The sequence below is a fragment of the Ictidomys tridecemlineatus genome, chromosome 2, assembly GCF_052094955.1.
Source record: "Ictidomys tridecemlineatus isolate mIctTri1 chromosome 2, mIctTri1.hap1, whole genome shotgun sequence".
Classification (NCBI taxonomy): Eukaryota; Metazoa; Chordata; class Mammalia; order Rodentia; family Sciuridae; genus Ictidomys; species Ictidomys tridecemlineatus.
In genome coordinates, this window is record NC_135478.1 from 52307691 (window position 1) to 52332499 (window position 24809).

The 24809-nt window shown below is 38.9% G+C and overlaps 1 protein-coding gene across 2 annotated transcripts in view; it reads left to right on the forward strand.

Annotated features, from left to right (window-relative positions):
* Ptprg (protein tyrosine phosphatase receptor type G) overlaps positions 1–24809 on the forward strand; it is a 707393-nt gene that overhangs the window by 385688 nt on the left and 296896 nt on the right. For both annotated transcript variants that reach the window (XM_078038562.1, XM_078038563.1), the window contains exon 3: positions 18048–18227. In XM_078038562.1, coding sequence (XP_077894688.1) covers positions 18048–18227 — 180 coding nt within the window. The remainder of the gene's footprint in view (positions 1–18047; positions 18228–24809) is intronic.

A 24809-nucleotide genomic window follows, 5' to 3' on the forward strand; every position in this document is an offset into this window, starting at 1 on the left:
ATTCCAAGTTTAATATTAAGCACAGTATTAAGTGATGCTTCTTTATGTGACCTGTCTCAGTAAACATGGTTCAGAGGTTCCTGCTCAAAGAATTGTCTGTTCTTTACCAAATATTTTTTTTTTCCTCTTGGTTTTCTGAGATGAGTGTTTTGGAAAAAAGTTACTGAAAAAAATTTGATGCTAATAAATAAAAACAAACTTGCCTAATTGAAATGCTCGAAAGGTCTCGATTTCCCCTTAAAAAGTAGTCCTGCAGTTGAACACCAAGGTTGCAAAGAGAATATAAACTGATTATAGCATGCTTCCTCCTCTTTCCAGTATCTTCTGAAAATGGTTATTTTATATTGAGACTTTGTCTGCATTAGCAGTTTTATCTGCAAGGAAAGGACTTCTAATTTGCTAATTAGAACACTTGTTTTTTTTTAAAAAAAAAAAAAGCAGGATCCAACTGTTTTGGAAATCACTAAGCATTTTTGGGGGGACCAGAGCTCTTGAACTAAAGAATTTCAGCTAGGTTCATCAATGTGGTGGACAGGAATTGACATATGCTTGCAGCTCTCGATGTTCAGTTCTAGGATCTGGAAGGAAAAAAAAGTATATTCTGCCTCCTGCTTAGTCACAAACTTAGATCTTCCCTATTAATCCTATTTTTTAGATCCATCTTGCCAAACATGTTTCTTCCTTGTATTGTCTCAAACAATTATTCCTTTCTGATATTTAACTGTCTTTTCTTTCCTTTTTCTTCTCTGTTTTAAACATAGAGAGATCACCATGAAATTGTCGATTCATGGTGTCAAAAAACTGTCGCCAGGGACAATTTTTTTCTTCATGATATTAGTGATACTTAAATAAAAGATTGAAGGATTGCAGAACCACACTATAGAGTCACATTTGAAGGCCACATTTTTTTCTCATCAATTCTAGTCAGCATGTTTTGACTGCAATTACTGACCATAATCCCTCATAACAGTCTTCATATAATTGGGTTGGTATTGTTTCTTAAGGATCTTATTCCCTTAAATTGGACAGAACCTGTTAGTACACAAAAGTCTATGATATTAGTTAATTTTCATTAAGGTAACATTTCCATCAATTTTTCCTTTCATCTTAATCTCTCCGTGTTTGTGGCATGAGTCTTCTCAAAGGTGGTGTGATAATTAGGGAGTATGTGTCTTTCTGTGGCTGGTTGTCTTCAGACAACAAAAACAGTTGCTAACTCACTTGTTTCTTTTGTTCCCCGCCTACAGACACATAGTTTTATTGAAAATACTACAGTGTTTTCACAAGTACTTGGGTAATTATCAGCGTCTTCTTATTTTCAAAGGTGCAAATAGGTGATTCTATCCAGTCTTTGATGTTGCTGAGTAATGGGCTCAGGTTTCAAACCTAATAAAGATCCAGAGTTGAAATTGACCTCTAGATTTAACTGACACCAGAACAGCCCAGAAGGACTTACTCATTTAAATGGGACTGTAGTAGGAATGTTAAGAGGACATCTGGAGCCCTCTGAGTTTGAATCTTGCCTCTACACTTTATTTATTTTTTTAACATTTATTTTTTTAGGTGTTTTTTGGTGGACACAACATCTTTATTTTTTTATGTGGTGCCAAGGATCGAACCCAGTACCCCGCACATGCCAGGCAAGTGCGCTACCACTTGAGCCACATCCCTAGCCCCTCTACACTTTCTTATGGTCTGATGTAAATACTAAAGAGCTTGATCTTTCTAGGCTATGGTTTCTCCATTCATAAAAATTGGAGATAATTTTTTGGCGGGAGCAATTAAGATCGTCGGTGGACCTAGACTATTATCACTGGCCTGTATATATTACCTGTTAATAAAGAATGGTTTTGGAGGGGTGGGGACTTGACACCTGTTTACTGGGGCAGAGACGTTGGACAGCTTATTCAACCCTCATACCCTCACATGCCCCATCTAAAACGCAAAGGTAATAGTGGAATTTCTGGCCTATAGTTGATTTGAGAATTATGTGAGATGACTCTTTTACTTTGCACAAATGTCTGCTAACAGTTAGCACTCCATGTCAGCTCACAGTTTCAAGGATATTTTCACTATTCTTAAGGCACATTTTCCTTTACCTTAACTGTTGGTGATGCTGATATGAGGCCTGAGGAATGTGGACTTTGTTGTAATGAAGTTCCCGGGTCCCAAACACCAAGCAACAGGCTTTGGTTCAGTGTTTAGAACCCTGTCTTCCTTATCCCCAGCTATGCTCAGTGTCTTGCCATATAAATCCTAAACAGAAAGTGTGTTTCACTTACAAATAAAATTTCAACTGGTGCATGCCTGTAATCTCAGCAGCTTAGGAGGCTGAGGCAGGAGGATCGTGAGTTCAAAGCCAGCCTCAGCAAAAGCGAGGTGCTGAGCAACTCAGTGAGACCTTGTCTCTAATTAAAATACAAAAAAAAAAAAAGGGCTAGAGTTGTGGCTTAGTGGTCAAGTGCTCCTGAGTTCAATTCTCAGTACACACACAAACACACACATACACACATACACACACACACATATTCCAGGGTTTTTCTCTATATGATACTTAGCAGAAAAGTGTTTAACTTTTTTCTGTATCAGTCTTCTATAAGTCTTGTAATTGAATTGTTTTTTTCTACAATGATCTGTTTAGCCCTCCTGTATTGGATGCCCACTCCGCCACCTGTTGGTCAACCAAAGCGAGCAGATTGAAGTGTCTGGTCCTTGGAGAACAGTGTTCTGATATTTCACTCGGGAAGTCTCTGTTACCCACTGCTTTGGAACCCTGCAGTGTGTTGAAAACACGACTTGATTTTCCAAGTTCAGCCGACATGGGTGTCTGGATTTCAACAAGAACCTTGACAGATTCTCTCTTGATATTCTTAGCATTGAGAGGGAGACGGGAGGATTCATAACAGATTGAAAAATCCTTCCCAGGGAATTCTGGAAAAAGCACCACTCTCATGATGAAGAGTTCTATCTTTGACCCTGGCCTTTTGAGAATTTTTTTTTTTTTTTATCAAACAACTTGACAAAGGAGATGGATTTATTAAATTTGCGAATGGCATGTTGCCGGGAGGGATGGGTCACAAATTGAAAGACAAAATCAGGATCTTCCCAGTTCCTGAAGGATGAGAATGATGACTAAAAATGAAATGTAGTAGAGGAGGGCAGCAACAGGCAGTACAGCAGACTGTGCTGCTGTGGGTTCAGATCACAGCCTCAGCCCTTGTTCAGCCCGTGAGGGAGGCCCAAGTGCACGTTTCCAGTAGTCTGTGAATAGGGAATTTGTCAGGTCTTCAGGTGGGATTAAAGTACAAAGCAAAAGTGAGCACCCTGTTGACCTCTCATAATTGTGGATTCCTTTGTCTCATATTTAGGTTAAAATATGATCCCACTTGACAGTCACATAAAAATGCCCAGGGTGCCTTTATGTCCCCACATCATTCCACAAGGTATTATTCCTCAACCCTGTGTTTTAATTTTTGCCTTGTCAGATACAGCTTTCCTAATCCCTGCCCCGTCTACTGGCCCAGCACATGAAACTTTGGTATCACAGGTAGATTGTATATCTGATGATGTACTCCAGATTTATGTGCTTTAAAGGTAAAAAATGGTGAGCTCTTTTAATGGTGCAAACTTCAACTCCATTAGAGACAATGCTACCCCAGGAGAGTGCATGCTGGGATGAAAGCAGAGTTTCAGATTCCATCCAGAGTGCTCAGGGGTCAAGGTCTGGCAAGTGTATTTTCCCACATTTTCAAACACTTTTTTTTCTTTTGGTTAATTGGGGAAATAACATATGTATCCTCAAAATGAATTGAATATTCACAGTTGGACTCAGGACTTTTTTTTCTACTTGAGAATGGTGTCAGATACTCCTATTTCCATTTTAAATTTCTGTGTACTGTTTAAAGTTAAACAGTGGGAAAAATGTTTATATAGTTCAGTGTTCAAAGAGTATAAAAGAATAAGCATTGAAAAATTGCCCCCCCTAGTTCTTCTTCATTGGTGGTACAGTTTTTTAAATATGCTTGCAAAGTATTTGATACATCTGTAAGTAAATACTTATGGTCATTTATTCTCCTCTTTTTTCATCTTTTTCCGTTTCATCATGCTAGGCAGTGAAACCTGGAGGTTTGCACTTACCTAGCAAGTTCTATCACTGATGTCATCTATTTTTTCTTTTTTCTCATTTTAAAAACAAGCAACAGCGTATTATAATACATGTTGGGTTTTTAACTTAAGAATATAACTTTTCCATTTTTAGCTTAAACAATTATCTCCTTTCCTCCCTCAAGTTTAGATTTTCATTGAATTGATTTGCCATAGTTTAGTTCACCAGCCCTTTAGTGACATGTATTTATCATGTTTCCAGTCACAAAAACTGATCTTACTACCATTATTAACTTTAACCTTATACAAATGCAAACATTTCTATAGAATTAACACCTACTGGGTCTTAAGTAGTTTATATTTTTAATTTTCATAGCTAGTACCAATTTTCCTTCTGTGAGGGTTGTATTAATATCTGGGTAGTGATAAATGAATGTAGTTATTTCAACACATCATTGCTAACTATGTGGAATCGAAAGTCTTGATGTTTGCAAATTTAGTATGCAAATTTTTTCCTATTAATTGTAGTATATGTTTCTCATTATTCCTCAGAACCAATTTCACCCTATGAAGAGATAATTTGTATTTCCTTTTTTAAAATTTTCCTTTTTTTAAATTATGGGTTCATATCCTTTGCCTACCTTCATATGAGGTTTTGGATTTATTGATTTCTGTAATCTCTTATTACAGTAAAGAGGCTTTTATTCAATAATGTGATATTTCCTTTGGTTACAAATATATTTTGAGTGTCGTTCACTTTTGTAATGTGTCTTACAATAGTTTTTGCAATGCAGAAATTTAAATATTATTTAATGTGTTTGATTTTACTAGTTGTCTAACTTTAGGGTTTAGGTAACATGTAGAAATGCTTTTCCTCCTCCATATTTTCCTACAGTTTCTTCTTGCATTTTTATTTATTTATTTTAAATATTTAAATGTGGATTCATTTGGAATTTTTCCCACAGTAAGCTTATCTACTTTTGGACGATTTGTATAATGTTATGTACTGAGCACAATCAGTTTAGCAAATCCCTTCTGGTGAATATTTACATATGTTCTATTTCTGCTAGAGAAGCAACATTTTATGGTATTCTAAAGCCAGGGAAAGGAAGCATTTCTTTTAAGAGTCAGAGGCTAAATATTTTCGTGTAGTATCTCTTTCATGACTACCCAACTCTGCTATGACAATTTGCAGCCACACACAATATGTAAATGAATGGAATGGTTGTGTTCCAGAAGAACTTTATTTACAAAAAACATGTGTTAGACCAGATTTTTGCCAATAAGCCATAGGTCGCAACCCCATTTTCTAGAGCAGATGAGACTTCCTGATCTGTCACTTACTACAGGAGGGCAAGTTTCTTAGCTTCTGGAAGCCTCCGTTTTCCCATCTGTAAAATGAGAAAAATGTAAAATATAGTGAACATTCCCAGTGAATATTCTGTCCATTGATGAAGCATGGTTGATGTCATCCTATTGCTATCTACTTTTAACTATCAGTCTCTCGATCAGTTAATACCAGGACTATGACTAAGGTTGCCAAACCTCGGTCATCAAGGTCAGTTTTATTTTAGAGCAACATTTTTAATTCCTCATTTTCTCCTTTGGCCCCAGACTCTTAATTATCTTTATTTAAAATTTTGATATTTTGCTTATAATAGATGTTTTTCACATGTGTTTTACAGTTTAAAATATAGTATATAATGTTGATAAGTAGGATTATGATAGGTGCTCTACTCCTATCCCAGTTGAGCAGATATGTATTGAAAGTGAACATGTCTGTGACCTCAGGGACCTTCTTTGCTACTGGTCCTTATACCAGGAAATGGAGTCAGATGGTGAAGTAAACAGAGAGGGTGGGATGCGATTTTAGTGGTCAAGGGGAGAGGCCCCTTCGGTGGCTGGGTTTTATCCCTACAACTTTGACTAATTTTCTCTAATTTTCTTTCTGTATCTCAGTTGTTGGAAGTTGCTTATACTATGAATTTATCAAAATAGAGAAAAGAACAACTTAACATCTAGTCCTCACCTGTGAGAGTGACACAGGGACTCCCTCATGTTGTTCTGGCTTCACCTGGTAAATGGGACACTTTGTTTCCTGTCATTGCCCTGATGGTGTTTAATAGTTAAATGTATTTTGGAACATACATCGCTTTTTTTTTTTTTTCTAGTTGACACAGCAAAGGTGTCAATCATCCTGTGCGCACCCTCAGCAGTGGCGTGGTCCGTATTTTTAATTTTCATTTCTGATGGGTTGGTATAAGACTTTCTCTTCTCCCAAACTCCCAAATGATGTCTCTGGGAATCCTCGCCCGCATCCCTGTCTTATTGTGAAGGAATTTCTGATGACCGAGAGTGACTTAGAATAAAGAAAGTATTGTGGCATAAGATATTGATGGTAGAGAAGCCGTGTGAAAAAGTCCTTTCTGAGAAAGACAAGAATCCCAGCCATGTTTAATCCAGACTCAACTACCACGTTTCATTTTGCACTTTGGGCTGCAGTTCTGACCTTGCAGAATAATTCATGGTCACCTTAACGGGTCTTCCCCACATAATAGCCTGAGCTGTGGCTGGTCTCTAAGGTGAAGAATTTCAGTGAGATACAACTCTTCCTATTTAGTCTCTCATGGGTTCTTATCCCATGACCCCAGTGTTACCTGAGTAAAAATTTATGGCAAGGGACCCGAGAGCCTATTTCCTATCCTTTTGTCTAAATGAGATCTTTAAATCCTTACCCTAGTTTATTCTTCTCTTATGGGGAAAGAGGATAGGAAGAAAGAGGAAGCAGGAGATGTTATCTGTGTATATTCCATTCAGCACACATTCCTGATTTTTATCTTTATAATTTGACATTTTCGTCTTTGTGATGAATGAAGAAAGCATTGAATAACTTAACTGTTGGTCTCTTAAACCAACATTCTGTTTACACCCTATGTTGTTAGTCACAAATACAGAGAGCTTACTCCAGTGGGTTTGAATGCAAAGACACTTGAAATAGAAAACTATAGAGATCACATTTAAATTTGAAGTATGGTTTCATTGGGTCCCTGCCTCCATTTCTTTTACCTTCCTTATGTTCCTGACTTTGCACTTGACAGCTGATTTAAGCTGATTCTCTTCTGTTTTCAGGTGAGTTCCTGCCTATTGCAGTCAGGTTTTTTGTTTTGTTTTTGTTTTTTTCTATGCTGTGACCAGAAGACTTGACAAGAACAATTTTGGAGGAGGAAAAAGTTTATTTAGTTCTCATGGTTTCAATGGTCTCAGTCCATAGATGGCCAACTCCATTGCTCTGGGCCCTAGGTGAGGCAGAATATCATAGCAGAAGGAATGCACCTCAGGACATGCCACCGGGAAGCAGAGAAGGAGGGGTATCAATCTGCAGATCTGTTCACCAGAGACAAAATATATACCCCAAAGGCACACCCCCAGTGACCTGTCTCCTCTAGCCACACCCTGCCTTCCTGCAGTTACCACCCAGTTATTCCACCAGTGGATGAATTCACTGATTGTGTTGAGACTCTCCTAACCCAATCACTTTGCCTTCTAATTTTTCTTGCATTGATTTCACTGCCCATTCTTCTTTATGTACCTCCTGGAAAGTAATTTCCTCCCACTGACTCTGAAAGTTCTCACTGCCTTGTGAATATTACCAGCCCAAAGTAGTTTCTCTGAGCAGGGAAATCTCAATGGATACCATACACTGTATGGACATGATATTGTGCCCCCATAGGGTTAGGCCCACGCTAATGCACTTTCCTGGCTCAGTCTCCCATCAAGAAGGATGATATTCTGCTAATTGCCAAATGCTATAGTGGAGATGGGTCAGGGTCATGTCTTTAAGACATAAAGGTTTAGAAGTGGTTATCCTAGAGGAAAATATAGAGAAACCTATTCATTGAGCATTTACTATATGCCAAGCACTATTGCCTAAGCTTTCTATATAATTATTTAATACTCATCATATCTTTGCAGTTAACTTTTAAGAAAGAAAGAGGAAGCAGTGGCGGGGTTTGGAGATTGACTGGAGACTATCCACAAATATCTTACATGCCTGATTGATTCTTCCGGTGTTACTGGAAATGCTTTTATAAAATTGGGAACTCTCAGGAGTTTTGGAGATGAGGTGATGTAACCTTGTAATTTACATATAAAGAAACTGAATCATTATTGAACTTGACTCCTTCCACTGTCAACTGCACTCTCCAGAATTGAAACCTGAGGGGAAAGAGCAATTGTGTGACATGCTGTCCCCACTTGTCCCTTGGTAGCCACGACAGGCATTGCTAGTGTATTGTGGCCCTCATGATGAAGGAATCCTTCAATCTGGGAGACATTGAGAGCCAACGAGTTAGTCAAAACTCACTTGCTACTGTTGAAGATGAACTCTAGTTGCTAGCATCTTTGACTGTTGCTCTTTTCTCTATGCTCTATGACTTTGTATGTGGGCGATTGTTATTGTTATGGCTTGTATAGATAATTAGAATTTTTAAAAAATTAGTTCTGTTGTCAGATACAAGGCAAGGATTCCTGAAGATGTACCTCCCTTGAAAGTTGAAAGCTTTAGATCTGGAATTTGCTTAGCTCCATTTTATACAAAAATATAATATGTTTGGCATTGGGACAATAAAACATGTGATGACCCTGTTAGTAACTCAGAGGCTTATTTTAACCAATTTCATGTTGCAAATGGAAGATGTAACAGTAAAGGCGCCCCAACTTGAAACCATAGTAGTTAAATTTTGAGTGAATAAATGGTCTGAATTAATGGTAGGATTTTTAAAAAATTTTTTTATTTGTTATTTATTCATTTTTTTTGGTTCTGGGGATTGAGCCCAGGCCCTTGTGCATGTGAGGCAAACACTCTACCAACTGAGCTATATTCCCAGTGCTTGGTAGGAACTTTCATTAAATATTTGGATGCAGGGTGGATGCAATTTAAAGTTACATCTATTTGTCTGAGATGGATCTGATAGTGCATGCTTTTAGACTATGACTTGGAAGAACCGAGAGTCTTTGGGTGTATGAACTGCAGGCATGTTCATGGTGCAAGTTTTACTACTCTCATCTACCCAGGTAATCAACTCATGGAGCCTCCACATAGGCTCCTGGTGGCTTCAACCTTTCAACTGACCCATCTTTAAGATATCCTCATTTTTCAAAATAGCAAAATAGAATCCAGAAAGCCTTACGATTAGAACTGGGACACACCCCCCCTTTCCTGCCCCCGCCCCCCCGCATTCCCTGCCCTGATTTTAAGGACTGTGTAACTAGGAAAGTCACACAGTATGGTGAAAAGAACACTAGGCAAAGAAGATAGCAACTCGGATCCTAGTTCAAGGGTGACACATAGCTGTGATTCACAGGCTATCTCTAGATGACTCACCTATCCTAGGATCCATGAAAACTAGATCTGTTAGCAGTGCCTAATATTAGGGTTAGGATATGTGGTGTCTCCCCAAAGCTCCTGGGTTAATGCAGAATTATTCATGTGAAATGATTAGAGTCTGAAAGCTGTAACCTAATCCGTCCATCCTAGTTTGAATGGACTGACTGGGGGGTAACTATAGGCAGATGGATTGTGGCTGGAGGAGGTGGGTCTCCCCCTGCTTCTTGGATGCCATGAAGTGTTCCTTTGCCACGCCCCTCCACATGATGTTCTGCCTTATCTTTGTCCCAGGGCAATGGAGTCAGATGTCCATGGACTGAACCTCTGCAACCCTGAACCAAAATAAACTTTCCCCTTCTCTTGGTTCTTGTCATATATTTTGGTCACCGCCCCCAAAAGCTGACACACACATGTCGAAGGTGAAGAGGGGCAGTTGGTGACAGCCAGGTCCTGCATTTGCTTTTTCCATTCCTATTTTAACTTTCTATAGAAAGAGTGGAGTCGAATGTAGAAGTTGTCAAATTTGATGGTCCTATATAAAATTTTACCTGAAATTACTTTTAACATCCAGCCCTCAAATAGGTACCCTGGGAAATTAGACAGATAATGGTGGTAAAAAATGAAGAAAGGAGCTCTCATTTCTGGTGCTATTGTCTGCTGGTATTTCTGGTATTATGGATAGTTATCAGTAGTTTCCTCAAAGCGCACCATTGATGTGGAATGGGAGAATGAAGTTTTCATACCTGTAATTTCAGAACCTCAAATTTTGGAAAATGTGATTTGTTATCTGGGGTCACTGTAGATTTTTTTAATTGATTCAACAGTTAACAATATTCCTATAAACAAAGTTGAACAACTTCATAATCATACATTAATAAAGTAAAAAACAGTGGAGAGTAACAGGAACGTGTTTTAGTGCTTTTCCCATTTTTCATTTGTATAACAATAAATGCATAAAGGAAATTAACCTACCAGTACTACAATATGCAAAGGAATTGTAAGCTAAATCCCATAAAGGAGTTTAATTAAAAAATGGAATAGTTTAAAGATGTATACTAGATTGGGAGAAAAAGCATTACTTATAATGCTAGGTAAAAAATGAATGCACATATTTTTTGGATTGTTGATGTTGGTTAAAAGTAGATTCCAGGATGCAGAGTAATAAGCCTAGATCCAGGTACTATTTTTAATAAAAGTTCCCTGAGGTGGGCATCGATAAGCATATTTGACTAGAAACAGCACATAACATGTATATTAGTTTTGTTTTTAATTAGATTTGGACAGAATTCATTATTTTTAATGGCTTTTCATTAGTGAATAGAAACCATTATTTGGATGTATTATGGTAAAATAAATTCAAGATGCATGCTTATTTTCAGCAAAATACCTCTTATGTATTTATAGAAAGTATTGTTTGGAATACAAATCATAGGTGGGTATTTGAAATTCCTTGGTCTTAGACAAAGATATGATTAATATGTTCAAAAAATACTTTTTCTTAAATTTTACAAAACTCTTGTTGCTGACTTTTTAAAAAAAAAATTTTTTGTACCTAGGATTGAACTCAGGGGCACTCAACCACTGAGCCACGCCCCCAGCCCTATTTTGTATTTTATTTAAAAACAGGGCCTAATTGACTTGCTTAACACTTTGTTTTGCTGAGGCTGTTTAACCGAGATCCTCCTGCCTCAGCCGCCCAAGCCGCTGGGATTATGGGTGTGCACCTAGCTTCTGTTTTTATCTGGACTTTTAGGAATGCTTCAGGGTATGGGTAGAGGTGGAGGTGGAACAAAATTTAGATGCTTCTCTCATACATGGCAACCAGATTCCTTGGGCTGAATCTGCCTAAGGAAAAAATAAAACATTGAGTATCAAATTGACTCTCAGACATGAGCCCAGATTTATAGTATTTGCTATTATTTCTGCATGGAGAATTGTGTCTGCCTTAAAGAGGCCAGTTGGAATTAATCTTCAATTGCATGATTTATGCTCCATACTATAGAAATATGTCTTTCTGATGCTAGTCAACTAAATTGTAGCTTCTCAAAATGAGAAAAACCACAGTGACTTGTTAATGGCACACCGAGGAGGAAAAGTGGGTTATTTTAAGGCACAAATGAGCTATAAATTAAGCTCATAATGTTGTTTCTTAACTACAATTTTTAAAGGTGAATTTCTCCAACTTTATATATTATACAATTTTATATAACCTTAAATAATGAAATATCACCTACCAGCTCAGTGGATTTTTTTTCTCTAGCTCAGTGGGTTTTTAATTTTTTTAAATTTTTTTCCTCCCTTCCATCTTTCTCTGTGCAAATTTCTTTCCTGCAGGAAAGGTGCTGTGATATCATCTCTCGTTTATCCCCCACCTGTTATGCCCTAGACACAGTCGCAAATTCATACTAACAAATGCAATCAAATAGGCATATTAAATTTTAAGTCATTTAAAAAAACGTACTTGGCCTCTGTTCAATTTTTTTCTTTTATTTATTTATTTATTTATTTTGGCAGGGGGGTGGGGTGGGGTACCTGGGATTGATCTCAGGGATACTTGACCACTGAACCATATCCCCAGCCCTATTTTGTATTTTCTTTAGAGACAGGGTCTCACTAAGTTGTTTAGGGCCTCGCTGTTGCTGAGGCTGGCTTTGAACTCGCCATCCTCCTGCCCCAGCCTGCCGAGCCACTGGGATTACAGGGGTGCACCACTGCACCAGTCTCTGTGCAATTTTTTTTTTCTAATATCATTTTTTTAGTTCTAGATGGACACAATACCTTTGTTTTTATGTGGTGCTGAGGATCGAACTCAGTACCTCACATATGTTAAGGAAACACTCTACCATTGAGCTACAAGCCTAGTACCTGTGGACGATTTCAAAAGTAGTTTTTCATTTTGTTTGCAGAATAGCCACTAAAAATAACCTTTGGACCGAGATCGACTGGGAAATCAACACTTGTGTTTTATTAACTGAATTTCAAACTTCATTCAGAGCTCATGAGTTTTTCCATTAATTCCCATTTTTGGTTTGACCCTTCAATCTTGAACAACACATTGTATTTATGATTACAACACCTTATTCTTCTCTGGTCTGGGACAGGGATTTACTCTTTCCATGTTTCCCATCATCTTGATGTTTTTGAGGAGGGATGGTGAATTGTTTTGTGCATTGTTCCTCACTTTCGGTTTATCATGTGTACTCCTTGTGATTGAGGGGTGTCTATAGACTTTTGGAAAGAGTACCACCCAGGTTAGCATATCCCATCAGGACGGCCACACTAGCATCATGATCTCGTCAGTGATGTCTCCCTTTACCTTTAGTTGAGCTGACATTAATTAGTCAGGCTGCTTCATTTGAATGAAGTTACTGTATTTATCTTTTCCTGCTTAAATCTTTGCAAGCAAGTCACTAACTAGCTGAAGCTGGGATTCAGCTCCATTTCCCAGTGGAATCAAGTGGCCTCTCCCCAAGTGGGAAATCCTTGAATTAAATGACCTGAGCTTTGTAAACCTGGGTGCACTGGAAGTAATATCATTCAAATGTCCCTTTTCTGCTTGTTCCCACTTTGGGAGGTGAGGCCCCTCCTCTTTCTTTGTATACCCCAAAATACCTGCATCCACCTCGAGAGCCCTTGGTTGGACTTCATGTCCATTTCTTCTATGGAATACAGCCTGCGGTATATTTTGTAACCCAGCAATAAAGAGCAATCACTTGGTGACATTTTGTTGAGTGATACTGCATATGAACTTGACTTACATGATTATCTTGTTTAATCTGCACACACAAGCACCCTCTGTACAGATAAGGGGCCTAAGCCACAGAAGGCTTAAGTTGGCCAAGGGAACCTAAGGAATCTGGGGCAGCCCTGTTCTCTAAACCCATTTCTCAGGATCATGCCTGGTACTATGCAACCATCCAATCAGTGTTTGAATGGAAACACTGATGGATTGGTTAATAAGACTAAATTTCCTCCTCAGTTGACCTTCTTTGATGAGAGAAGTCTTTGAAAGAATACATGAAATAAGAGAAGTTGAAATATGACTATGTTCTACAAAAATGTTGCAAACTAAATAAAAAAGAAAATAATAAGTCACCCTTGTTCAAATTATTAAATTTGCACATAGATTTGGATACGTGTATCCCATCTCCTCAGATAATGTTCTGACTCCCTGTAATAGTGAAAAAAAAGTTGCATTTTCTTCAGTGACGTGTCCTCAGAGAGATGGGTAAAATTAACACCAAATCACGCACAAAGAGGTTTCCGTAGTGCAGTTAGAAGACAGAGCTTGGCCACTCTTTGATCTCCTCCTGTAATTATCATTCATGTATGTAAATTGTTTTAGGGCCTTACTATGTGGAAGACCCTGTGTCAGGCATTGAGACCAAATTGAACAAAATATTAAAGGAACCACTTCTCACAGAATTTCCCTCTAGTGGGCAAGACATATATTTCGTACATATATTTATTAGTGTATAATAAACACTAAATTGCAACGATGATATAACTAGGCTCACAGGAAACCCACACGTCTATGCCAGGATAGCATACCACCCCTCTGTTCTCTGTGTCCCCGAGAAAAGGACATTTACCCTGAGATCAAAGGAATATTTCTCATCATTTGTTGAATATGAATCCTTGTTAGATTCCCCTGGTATTGAACGGTTGGCAGAATGTCTGTATCCAGATCTCATTCCTGCAAGGTTTATTTTTTGATTCTTTTTGATTTTTTGATTTTTGGATACTGGGGATTGAACCCAGGGGCACTTAACCACTGAGCCACATCCCTCGTTTTTATTTTATATTTTGAAACGGGACCTCATTAAGTTGCTTAGGGTCTTACTAAGTTACTGAAGCTGGCCTCAAACTTTTGTTCCTCCTGCCTCAGCTTCCTGAGTCTCTGGGATTACAGAAGTATGCTTCTGCACTGGCTCATTCTTGCAAGATTTGTAACAGTTGGATGGGAAATGGCTTTCAGCATCCCCAAACTGCCTCTAAGGTCCTACCTCTGCCCTCCCCTTTTCCTCTCTGAGAATGTAGGCTTGTCTATCAGGTAGTGAAGTCAGAGTTGGTTAGCTGTTCAGAATGAGATGGGCTGCCAATGTGCAGATATCCTGTATTCTAAGAAAGCTAGTAAGAGGAAACTAAAGTGTAAATGACTTCTTCTATTTTAGATGGATAACATCATACCTAAGGAAGGAAGGCTTCTTGCTGGGTTTTTTGTTTTGTTTTGTTTTGTTTTTGGTCCCCCATCCCTACTCCTAGATTTCAGCTAACCACAGTCTTTATTTAGTGTCATGTTTTTTACTTAGAAACATTTATTCAAAGTTCTCAAAAACAAAGCATTCAATACTAGGAGTCTCTGCGCAAGTGCAAATGATTAATGATGTAATTCTCAGCCCTTTATAAAGTGTCTTAACACCAGAGAGATTTATACAGTGTGCAATGGTGGTAGTGCTTGGATGTGAGAATAGGTAATCAATATCTGCAAGCTTGGAGAAACGGCTTCTATTTCCTCCACTAATGACATAGGGGTTTTTGCAAGGCAGGGGTGTCTGGAGCATGACGCGCTCCAAAGAAGAATTAATTTAAAATCTGAAGTGGAAGATCAGTTTCAATTAAATTGCACTTGAACGTCTATTGGTGCAAGTGTGAAAGCAAGCATGGCGTCAGCTTAAACCTTCAGATTGTTACCACTGAATAAATGAAACCCGTGAGTCCAAGCCCTGATTATACTTTTATAGAATGCTAAATTATATCTCACTCATATCTGGAAGGTTATGAGAAATGGCATGAATGGAAGTCCTTTCTGATACTGCAGATTATTGTTGTTGGTGGTGGTAGGATCATTATCAGGTATCTGTGTTTTTGTAAAGGATTACTTGCATTTATTGTTTCTTTGGAGTCATATGTGTTTGGGTGTATTTTACTATCTTCTGTTCCTTTTTTCCTCATTGAGTGTGATTTTATTATATTAGTAAATTCCTGTAAGGTATTATTTATTTATTCTTTTTAGTTGTACATGCCAGTAGAGTCAATGTTAGCATATTTATACAAACAGGGAGTATATGTTATTCTCACTAGTATCCCACTCTTGGGGTTGCATATGATGTGGACTTTTACTGGGTGTATTCATATATGAACATAGGAAAGTTATATCAGATTCATTCTACTGTCTTTCCTATTTCCCTTTCCCTTTCCCTTCCCTTCATTCCCACTTGTCTTAATCCAGTGAACTTTTATCCCTCCCCCCTTATCGTGTGTTAGCATTCACATATCAGAAAGAATATTTGACCTTTGGTTTTGGGGGATTGGCTTATTTCATTTTGCATGATAGCTTTCAAATGCATCCGTTTACAGGCAAAAGCAGAATTTCATTCTTCTTGATGGCTGAGTAATAGTCCATTGTGTATATATACACCACACATTATACACACATACAATATTAACAAATGAGTTCCCATGTTTTAGACGTACAGGCCCAGTTATAGCTAACTAAAATTTGTATTTCTGTCACCTTATTTGATTGGTTTTCGTTTGTTTAGTCTTTGGACATGTGGAAGAAAATTTAAACTTGTCCCTGTAATCGGAGTCCATCTTCACATTCTCTCACCCCACCTTTTTCTTAAACTATACAGATGCATGGGGCTGGAAATGTAGTTCAGTTGTAGAGTACTTGTGTAGCATGGGTAAGACCCTGAGCTCAATCCTCAGTACCTCAAAACAACAAAAAGAAGACAGAAAAGTGTGTGTGTGTGTGTGTGTGTGTAAGGTGAAAGTGAAGTTTGGGTAAGACATGGAAATGCACAGACTGTGCTTCACCTTCTTGGAAATTCCAGCAAGAGGTGATACAGCAGGAATAAAATGCTCATGATGTTTCCTAGTTTAGTTGGAGTGCTACTGTAAGGAAAGTTGACTTATTATGGCATTTGCAAATGACTTACAAGTGTCCCAAGATCGTCCATCTTTGCCATCCCCTGGGGATGTTCTTTATATGTATTTTTTTTTTCTTACTGTTTGGGATGATAATGAGGGGAAATTTTCAAATAGCACAAGCTTGGATGTGTACTAATGCACAGAAATATCAGTGGATGAGCGAGTTGATTCCCCTGGCTCTTCTTCTCTTCTGTCTGATCTGTGAAGTCATTTCTATGAGTGTCTGCATGTTTACATATATTAGCTTGTGTATTGACATATACTCAACATTCTTATCTGAAAACCTTGGGTTTTATCTACCTAAAGTTGTCCAGGTTAGACTTACTCTATGTCTCATTCTCAAAAGGAGATTCTTCCTAATCTCTTTAGCAAAGATTGTGTCTTTCCCTGCTTTGTTATATTGACAAGGTTAAAAGTAGAATGCAGAAAATCCTAAGAGCTCATTATCCACTTAACAGACATTGACCCCACAACATTTCATTTCCAAATAGGGCAGAGAAGAAAATATAGGGGTTTTTCTGTGTTCGCGTTGGATTGGGACCTATAAGAATCATACTGTATAATTGTACCTCATCCTTTATTTTTATGGCATATGGTTTCCCCAGGTTGTTTATTATTTCTATGAGCCCCGAATCCAATCTGAAGGCAATCTCATACTTCCCTCTCTGAAGAGAGAGAGGTTTGGAGAAAAAGAATAGTTTAACATCTGAGACCACAAACTAATCAAACTGGGAAATCTGTCACAATTCACCAAAAGAAAAGCCTGCCTTATTGTTTATATCATTTCTAATAAATCTCATCTAGTTTTCTGTGACTTACTTTATTTATTTGGTTAGTCAATTATTTTTGAGTGCCAGGGATTGAACCAAGGTGCACTTAACCACTAAGCCACACCCCCAACCCTTTTTTGTATTTAGAGACAGGATCTCACTTATTTGCTTATGGCCTCACTAAGTTGCCAAGGATGGCTTTGAACTTGCAATCCTTCTGCCTTGGGCTCCTGAGCCGCTGGGATTACAGGTGTGCGTTTCTGTGACTTTTAATTTTGATATTTTTTTTCCTTTCCTTTCTCTGTTTACAGACTTTGGTGTTAGAAAAAAATTGTGGTTCGGATACTGTTCACATCAACAAAACATGCTAAGTTGATTAAGTCAGTTCCTTGTGAATGAATGCTCTGCTTATTTTAAGAAACTTGTTTCAAAATTGTCAAAAACGTGAACAACTCTTGACAGCCCTTCTGTGCAACTCCCTGAATCTGATTACAGATTAAGTTAGCAGGGTTGTAACTTAGTGATAGAGCACTTGCCTAGCACATGTGAAGTATTGAGTTCGATTCTCAGCAACACATTAAAAAATAAAGATATTAAAGTTTTTTTAAAAACATAGCAAATGTTTTGATTGCATATCAGGAAGATAAACTATCTTGGGTCATACATCTTTTCTGAAATCAAACCAATGACATCAACCTATAACGTGTAATACTGCACAATACGATCTCTTTAGAGTTGGCATGTGTTGGAAAATGTAGTTTGGTAGATGTGGGGTCCATCTTCCTGAGTCTTATTCATTCCATCTCTGATCCTTGAGCCCTGAAGATTGAAGTGTTGCTTTCTTTCCACAGGTGCCTATGGTCCTGAGCACTGGGTCACGTCCAGTGTCAGCTGTGGGGGTCGTCACCAGTCCCCAATAGACATCTTAGACCATCATGCACGTGTCGGTGAAGAATACCAGGAGCTACAACTCGATGGCTTTGACAATGAATCTTCTAACAAAACCTGGATGAAAAACACAGGGAAAACAGGTAGGCATCTTTACTTGTCTGTGGATCAACAGGAAATATTTTGTAATCGCTTGTGTTTACCTTTCCCGGAATTTGCTCTTAAATAGTGCACATGGCCATATGGAGCCTAAATTAATCTTGTGACTTTGGGCAAAGAGCACAGCCACTCTGAGATTCAATTTTATCAAAAATATATAAAATGTGGCTGGGCGTGGTGGCACACACTTGTAATCCCAGCTGCATGAGAGGCTGAGGCAGGAGGATAGCTAGTTCAAAGTCAGCCTCAGCAAAAGCAAGGCACTAAGCAACTCAATGAAACCCTGTTTCTAAATAAAATATAAAATAGGGCTGGGGATGTGCCTCAGTGGCCCAGTGCTCCTAAGTTTGATCCTTGGTACCCTCCCACACAACAACAACAACAACAACAAAATATATATATATATATTTGGACAATGACATTGTTTTACCCTCATAGCATTGTAATGATTCAACGAGTTAAAACATGTAAGGTACATAGTATGATCTTTCCGATACCTATCCAGTGCGGTAGCTCCTGGCCACATGTGGCTATTTAAATTCAAGTTTTAATTAAGAATTAAATAAGATGGAAATTCAGCCCCTTGGTTGTACTGGGCACATTTCCAAAGCTCAGCAGCCACATTTAGCAACTGGTATCGTATTGCAGATATGTCAGATAGCACTGGGTCCTATGTGCAGATGGAAATAAAATGATTTTCTTTGAGGTTTGGCTTTGTTAACATTTCTTATGAAAGCGTGGGTGAACTTCTCCTCCCTTGGTGTGTTTTCTGTGTGGTTCGATCCCTCCACTTTCTTTTTACCTCTCCGCCTTGGCCTTTGGGGATCTGTGAGTAGGTGTCATCGTCTTTTCACCATGGCTAATGTGGAGAGTGGCCTCCCAGCTCATTAGTGTTGGGTAGCTCTCAGCTTCAGGATTTCCCTGTAAGTCGCTGTGTCCCCGGTGTCCGATCTGAAAATAAACACTGAGATGTGATATTATACTCCTGCTTTCTGCTGCCTGGGGTTACGTTGATGGCTAAAGATATTTTCTACATCTTCTTATTTCACTTCTTACAACTTTAACCCGTTGAAACACATTCTCTTTTCCTCCATTTCTTCCTTTCCCTGTACTTGCACCACTTTGAGCAATCCCTTTTAAATCCTGGACAGCCTGAGGCCCCATGCTGGGCTAAAATGACTTCACTTTCGACTCTTTGGTTTGAAGCATGTTGTGTGAGCCGCAGAGCTGACTTTTCTCTTAACCTGACTGGCTGCCCATGCAGCTTGGGGGATCCATTTTCTTCCTGTGTGCCCGCCATGGCCTGAGATCGTTCATGGACCATAGCCTGGCTTGTTTGTAGAATTGCTTCCCATTCAGAACAGTGATTCCTGAGTTTGGGCTTTTTCATAAACAGTTCTTCCCATCTACCAGCTGGCTACCCTCTCCTCTACCTTCATTCATCTGTTTCAGTAGCTGCTGTGGAAAAACTTTGTGCACCTGCAGTGTTTGCTGTAACCACTTGTCATCCATTCACCTCTGCTCCTCAGCCTGGGCTGTGCGCTTATCATTAGATTTCACAGTATCTACCCGTGCTCCTGGCTTATATGTCAGATGTAGCTGTCCCTTGAAGAACTGCAGTGGGAACACTCCTTTTTGACCATCTGATCATAGCGGAGGAGAGCTTTGCCACAATGGGTGTGATCAGAGCTCAGATCTCCGAGCCACCTCAGTGGCCCATTCTGGGGGCCTGTCAGTGGAATGCGCTGGGCTTTCTGATGCGGTTTTCTACTTGATTTACCACGCTTGACAGCCTTCTGCAAAGATAGCAAGTTTCACTGACAGCTGGGTATCACCAATGAAAGGTTTGAGACGTGCGTAGGGTTCACTCAGTGGAAGTTGATTCATGACCCTTGGTCTTCCAGATGCTGATTATCAATCTCTGTCACTCGGCTGACTTTCTCGAGTGATCCACAACTTGCTGCCTCTCTGGGAGTGCATGCTTCTGATTTAAAAGTCCAGCTAGCCAGATCCGTGCACATCTGTCTCAGCAAGCTCAGAAGCTCAGCGCTGAGCCGCAGGAATAAATCCCTGCTACTGTACTGATTCCTGTGAAAATTCTTGAAATTCCTGTGAAAATTCATACTACCTAGGCCCCCATGTCATAAATACTCTGAGATGGCTTTAGAGGAGGGGTTTTTATAAAGTGACAGCCAGTTATATGCAATTTAAAACAAGAACATGAAATTGTTTTCTTCATTTCACAAAGTGTCAATTCTCAGTCGTTTAGAAAGTTTGATGCAGAAATCAACTTATGGGTTTTTTTTGTTGTTGTTCTTTTTTGCTTTTTTTTTTTTAATATGCAGAAGGCTAGGAAGCTTTCCTTCTGTATATCTTGAAATGCCACATTAGCTCATCAATATTTGAGTATTTAAGAGAAACGAGAATTCATTTAATATATTAAATGAAGGCAACCTCAATAATTGCAGTCTTTTTTTTTAAGCACACATATCATTATGTGTTTTGAAAGATGTTATGAGTGAAGGAAATAGAGCTGTAGGAGCAAGGTGTTTCATACAACTGCACATGAATCTACAATTACCAGAAAAATTAAAAGTTTAAATTTTTAAATAACGCATCTGACAGGAGCCACATGGTCTTGTCTTGGCTGCAATCATTCATTTTATATCTGCCTCTCATACCTTGTTATAGAAAATGCTTCTTTTGCTTAAATCATTAATTTTTAAGCAACACAGATTTTTTTTCTCCTCTCCAAGTATTTTTGTGAACTTCATCTTTCCAGAAAGTAAATTCGAGAGGGAGTATTTATTTATTTATTTTTCCCTGATGGAAATTTACAGGTCACTTATCTGTAAAATAGACTCTGTCTTTGGATATTAAAATATGAATATAGAAAGTTAATATTTAAAGCAGCCTATTACATACAGACAGTAACTTTCCCATAAAACAGTTTTAATGTTCAGATCTGTCTTCACCCCCGAGACTGCTATATATCCCCATCCGGCAGAATCAATAGAGCGACTTCGTTTCACCTCGCCCACTTCTCGAAAGTTGTCTCAAATATCTTTACAAGACAGATAGCGTCTCTCTATTTCTTCCCAAGGAGCTATAACTAACTGTCCGTTGTGCCAGTACTCATTTCATTTTATCTAAAGTTATTTCTCTCTTTCATTTTCGAGGGATGAAAAGATAATGCATTCATCAGGAGCACTTCAAGATGATCTTGCTGTTGCTACCATTAGCTTCTTGCTAAACGCTTAGAATTGAAGACTTTGATGGCATTTTTTGGATGTATGTTAATAACCATGGTCCGTAAATTTTAACTATTAGTTGTGCTTTTTGATACACACACACATATATTGGTGTATATATATATATATATATATATATATATATATATATATATTTTTTTTTTTTTTGTATCAGGCACTGAACCCAGTGGCGCTTAACCACTGAGCCATATCCTCAGCTCTTTCTTATATTTTATTTAGAGACAGGGTCTCGCTGAGTTGCTGAGGGCCTTGCTAAGTTGCTGAGACTGGCCTTGAACTCGAAATCCTCTTGCCTCAGCCTTCTGAGCTGCTAGGATTATAGATATGTGTCACCACACCTGGCTTTCTACGACTTTTTCTTAAATTCTGCACTAAGGATAAAGAGGAAATGTTCTCCATGAAGTACTTCCCCCACATTCTGTTGGTTTGCTGTATTTCTTGTTACCTACATTCTGTTTTTTATTTTTAATTTATTATTTTTTATTTTATTTGTAGATGGATGCAATTCCTTCATTTTATTTTATTTATTTTTATGTGGTGCTGAGGATCGAACCTAGTGCCACACACAGGCTAGACAAGTGCTCACTGAGCCACTCCCCCTAACGCAGCCTACATTCTTTCCTATTGGAGTGCAGAGACCACAGTTCTATTCCAGAAATAGGTGTTAATTTAAAAAGGATGGATGGCAAAGAGCACGGGTGTAGATAGTTAGATCAGGAGCCATTTCCTAGTATGTTCCTCATAAAATTCAGATGAGCATCCGAAGACCACTGTACTCACTTTATTTCACCTGGCCTTGGAACTTTTATGGGAGAGTATCCGCACAAGAACATACACATTTATGAACAAACAAATTGCTGGAGAAACACAGAATCTTACTCCTGGTTATTTCTATACACTGTCTTCCCAAGTGACTGTGTGACCCAGGTTGAGTGGCAGAGAAACATGCGGCTTTACTCTTTTGCCCACACACTGCCCCACGGAGCAGTGAGAGTCTAATGCTGAAACTTGCTCCGTGGTCAGGTTCCTGCAGTCCTGAGCTGGAGCTCCTCTATTGCCTCTGTGCAGCCTAAAGGGTCACTGTTCTCTTCCAAGTTTCGCGGAGACACCGATCCAAGCCTGGCTCTTGAGTGTTAGCACTGGGCTGCCACAGTGGGCGCCCAACTGGGTTTTCAGGTGCATTCTTCATGATACATGAGCTCCCTCCCAAATTCCTGGGCTATGTTGCTTAGCCCCACCCCACCACCATACCAGCCTGGTCACCCTCATGTCACTTGCAGGCAAGAGCCTTTGCCATCTGGAGATTGGAAAGGAAGTGTTTTAGTCAGTTTTTTCACTACTGTGAGTAAAGGACCTGGACAGCACAAGTGTAAGGAGGAAAAGTTCATTTGGGGGCTCAGGGTTTCAGAGGTCTCAGTCCACAGACAGAAGGCTCCATTCCTCGGGGCTCGAGGGGAGGCAGGACATCATGGAGGAAGAGTATGGTGGAGGGAAGCAGCTCACATGGTGATCAGGAAGCAGAGAGAGACTCCACTCTCCAGAGACAAATAGAGATCCCAAAGCCACGCCCCCAATGCCCCCTCCTCCAGCCACACCCACCTGCCTCTAATCCCCACTGGGGGTTGGTACCCAGGGCCTTGCACACTCCAGGCAAGCGCTCTACCACCAAACTACACCTCCAGCCCCAAGAATCAAAGTTTTTTTAAAAAAATATGTATTAGGGCTGGGGCTGTAGCTCAGTGGTAGGGTGCTTGCCTAGCATGAATGAGGCACTGGGTTTGATCCTCGGCACCACAAAAATAAATAAATAAAATGAAGGTATTATGTTAATCTACAACTGAGAAAACTGTTTTAATTCATAATACCTATGGAGCAGAGATTTTGGTATTGACAGTACCCTAAATTCATTCTCATTTCAATAAGAACTATCTTTTTTTGTTTCTGGGTTTTTTTTTATTAGAATTGTTATTTATTTATGTGTACACAAATGGAGCACAGCTTTTCATTTCTGTGTACACAATGCTAAGTCGTACCAGTCATTCCATCATACATGTACATAGGATAATAATGTGAGTCTCATCCACCATGTTTCCCACTCTCTTTCCCCTCATTCCCCTCTGCCCAATCCATAGTTCCTCCATTCTTCCCTCATCCACCCCCATTATGCGCCAGCATCCACGTATCTGGGAAAACATTTGGCCTTTGGTTTTTTGGTATTGGCTTATTTCATTCAGCATGCTATTCTTTAGTTCCATCCATATACCTGGAAATGCCATAATTTCAAGCTTTAAGGCTGAGTAATATTCCATTATATACGATATATATATATATATAGTATACAAATATATATATCCATTAATCTCATTAAGATCTATCTTAACCCTAATAATCCTCTTGGCTGACCATGACCTGGATCATTTCAGTATTTCCTTAGGAGTTCCAACTTGCTTTGTGCCAAATCCTTACCTTTATTTTTATGACAACATCCCCAAACCCACTTCAATTCTTTAATGTCCATTAATTGGTATGAATGTGGGATATGGAAGAAAGACCAGTTTGGGGTTCATAATTCCTCATTTCTTTTTATCTCCAAGTTCTGTTGGTGTCGCTACAGATTGATGGCTAAGTAAGCTGCCAAGCTCCTTAGCCATCAATCCATATCGAAACAAACAAAAATGGATTTTTGGAAAAATCTCTGATTCAGCATCATTTGTACTTGGCATCCCTGACCCTGTGTGTGTATTACACTGGGTCATCTCTGCTTAGCTCAAGGTGGCCCAAAAGAGAAAGTTTAAGATTAAATTTTTGTAAGTCCATTCATGGATTAAGAAATTGTGACACACACAGACACGTGCACACACACTTGCAGTGGAGTTCTACTCAGTCCTAAAGAATAAAATTATGGCATTTGCTGATAAATGAATGGAAACAGAATATCATGCTAAATTAAATAAACCAGACTCAGAAACTCAAAGGTTGAATGTTTTCTCTTGTTATGTGGAAGCTAAAATAAAATAAAGGACAGAAGGGTTGATGGAAGGCTAGGGTCACATTCAGGCACAGGGAAGATCAGTGGTGTACAAGAAAGTGATCAAGATGGAGAGGTGAGATAGGAAAGGGGAGGTTATGCAGAATGAATTCTTTGAAAATCAAGTGTGCATCTATAAATATACCACAGGGAATTTTTACCTTTATGCATAAGTAGAAAGACCCAATCAAAAATATATAGACAGGCCAGGCTTGGTGGCATCCACGTAATCCCAGCAGCTCAGGAGGCTGAGGCAGGAAGATTGC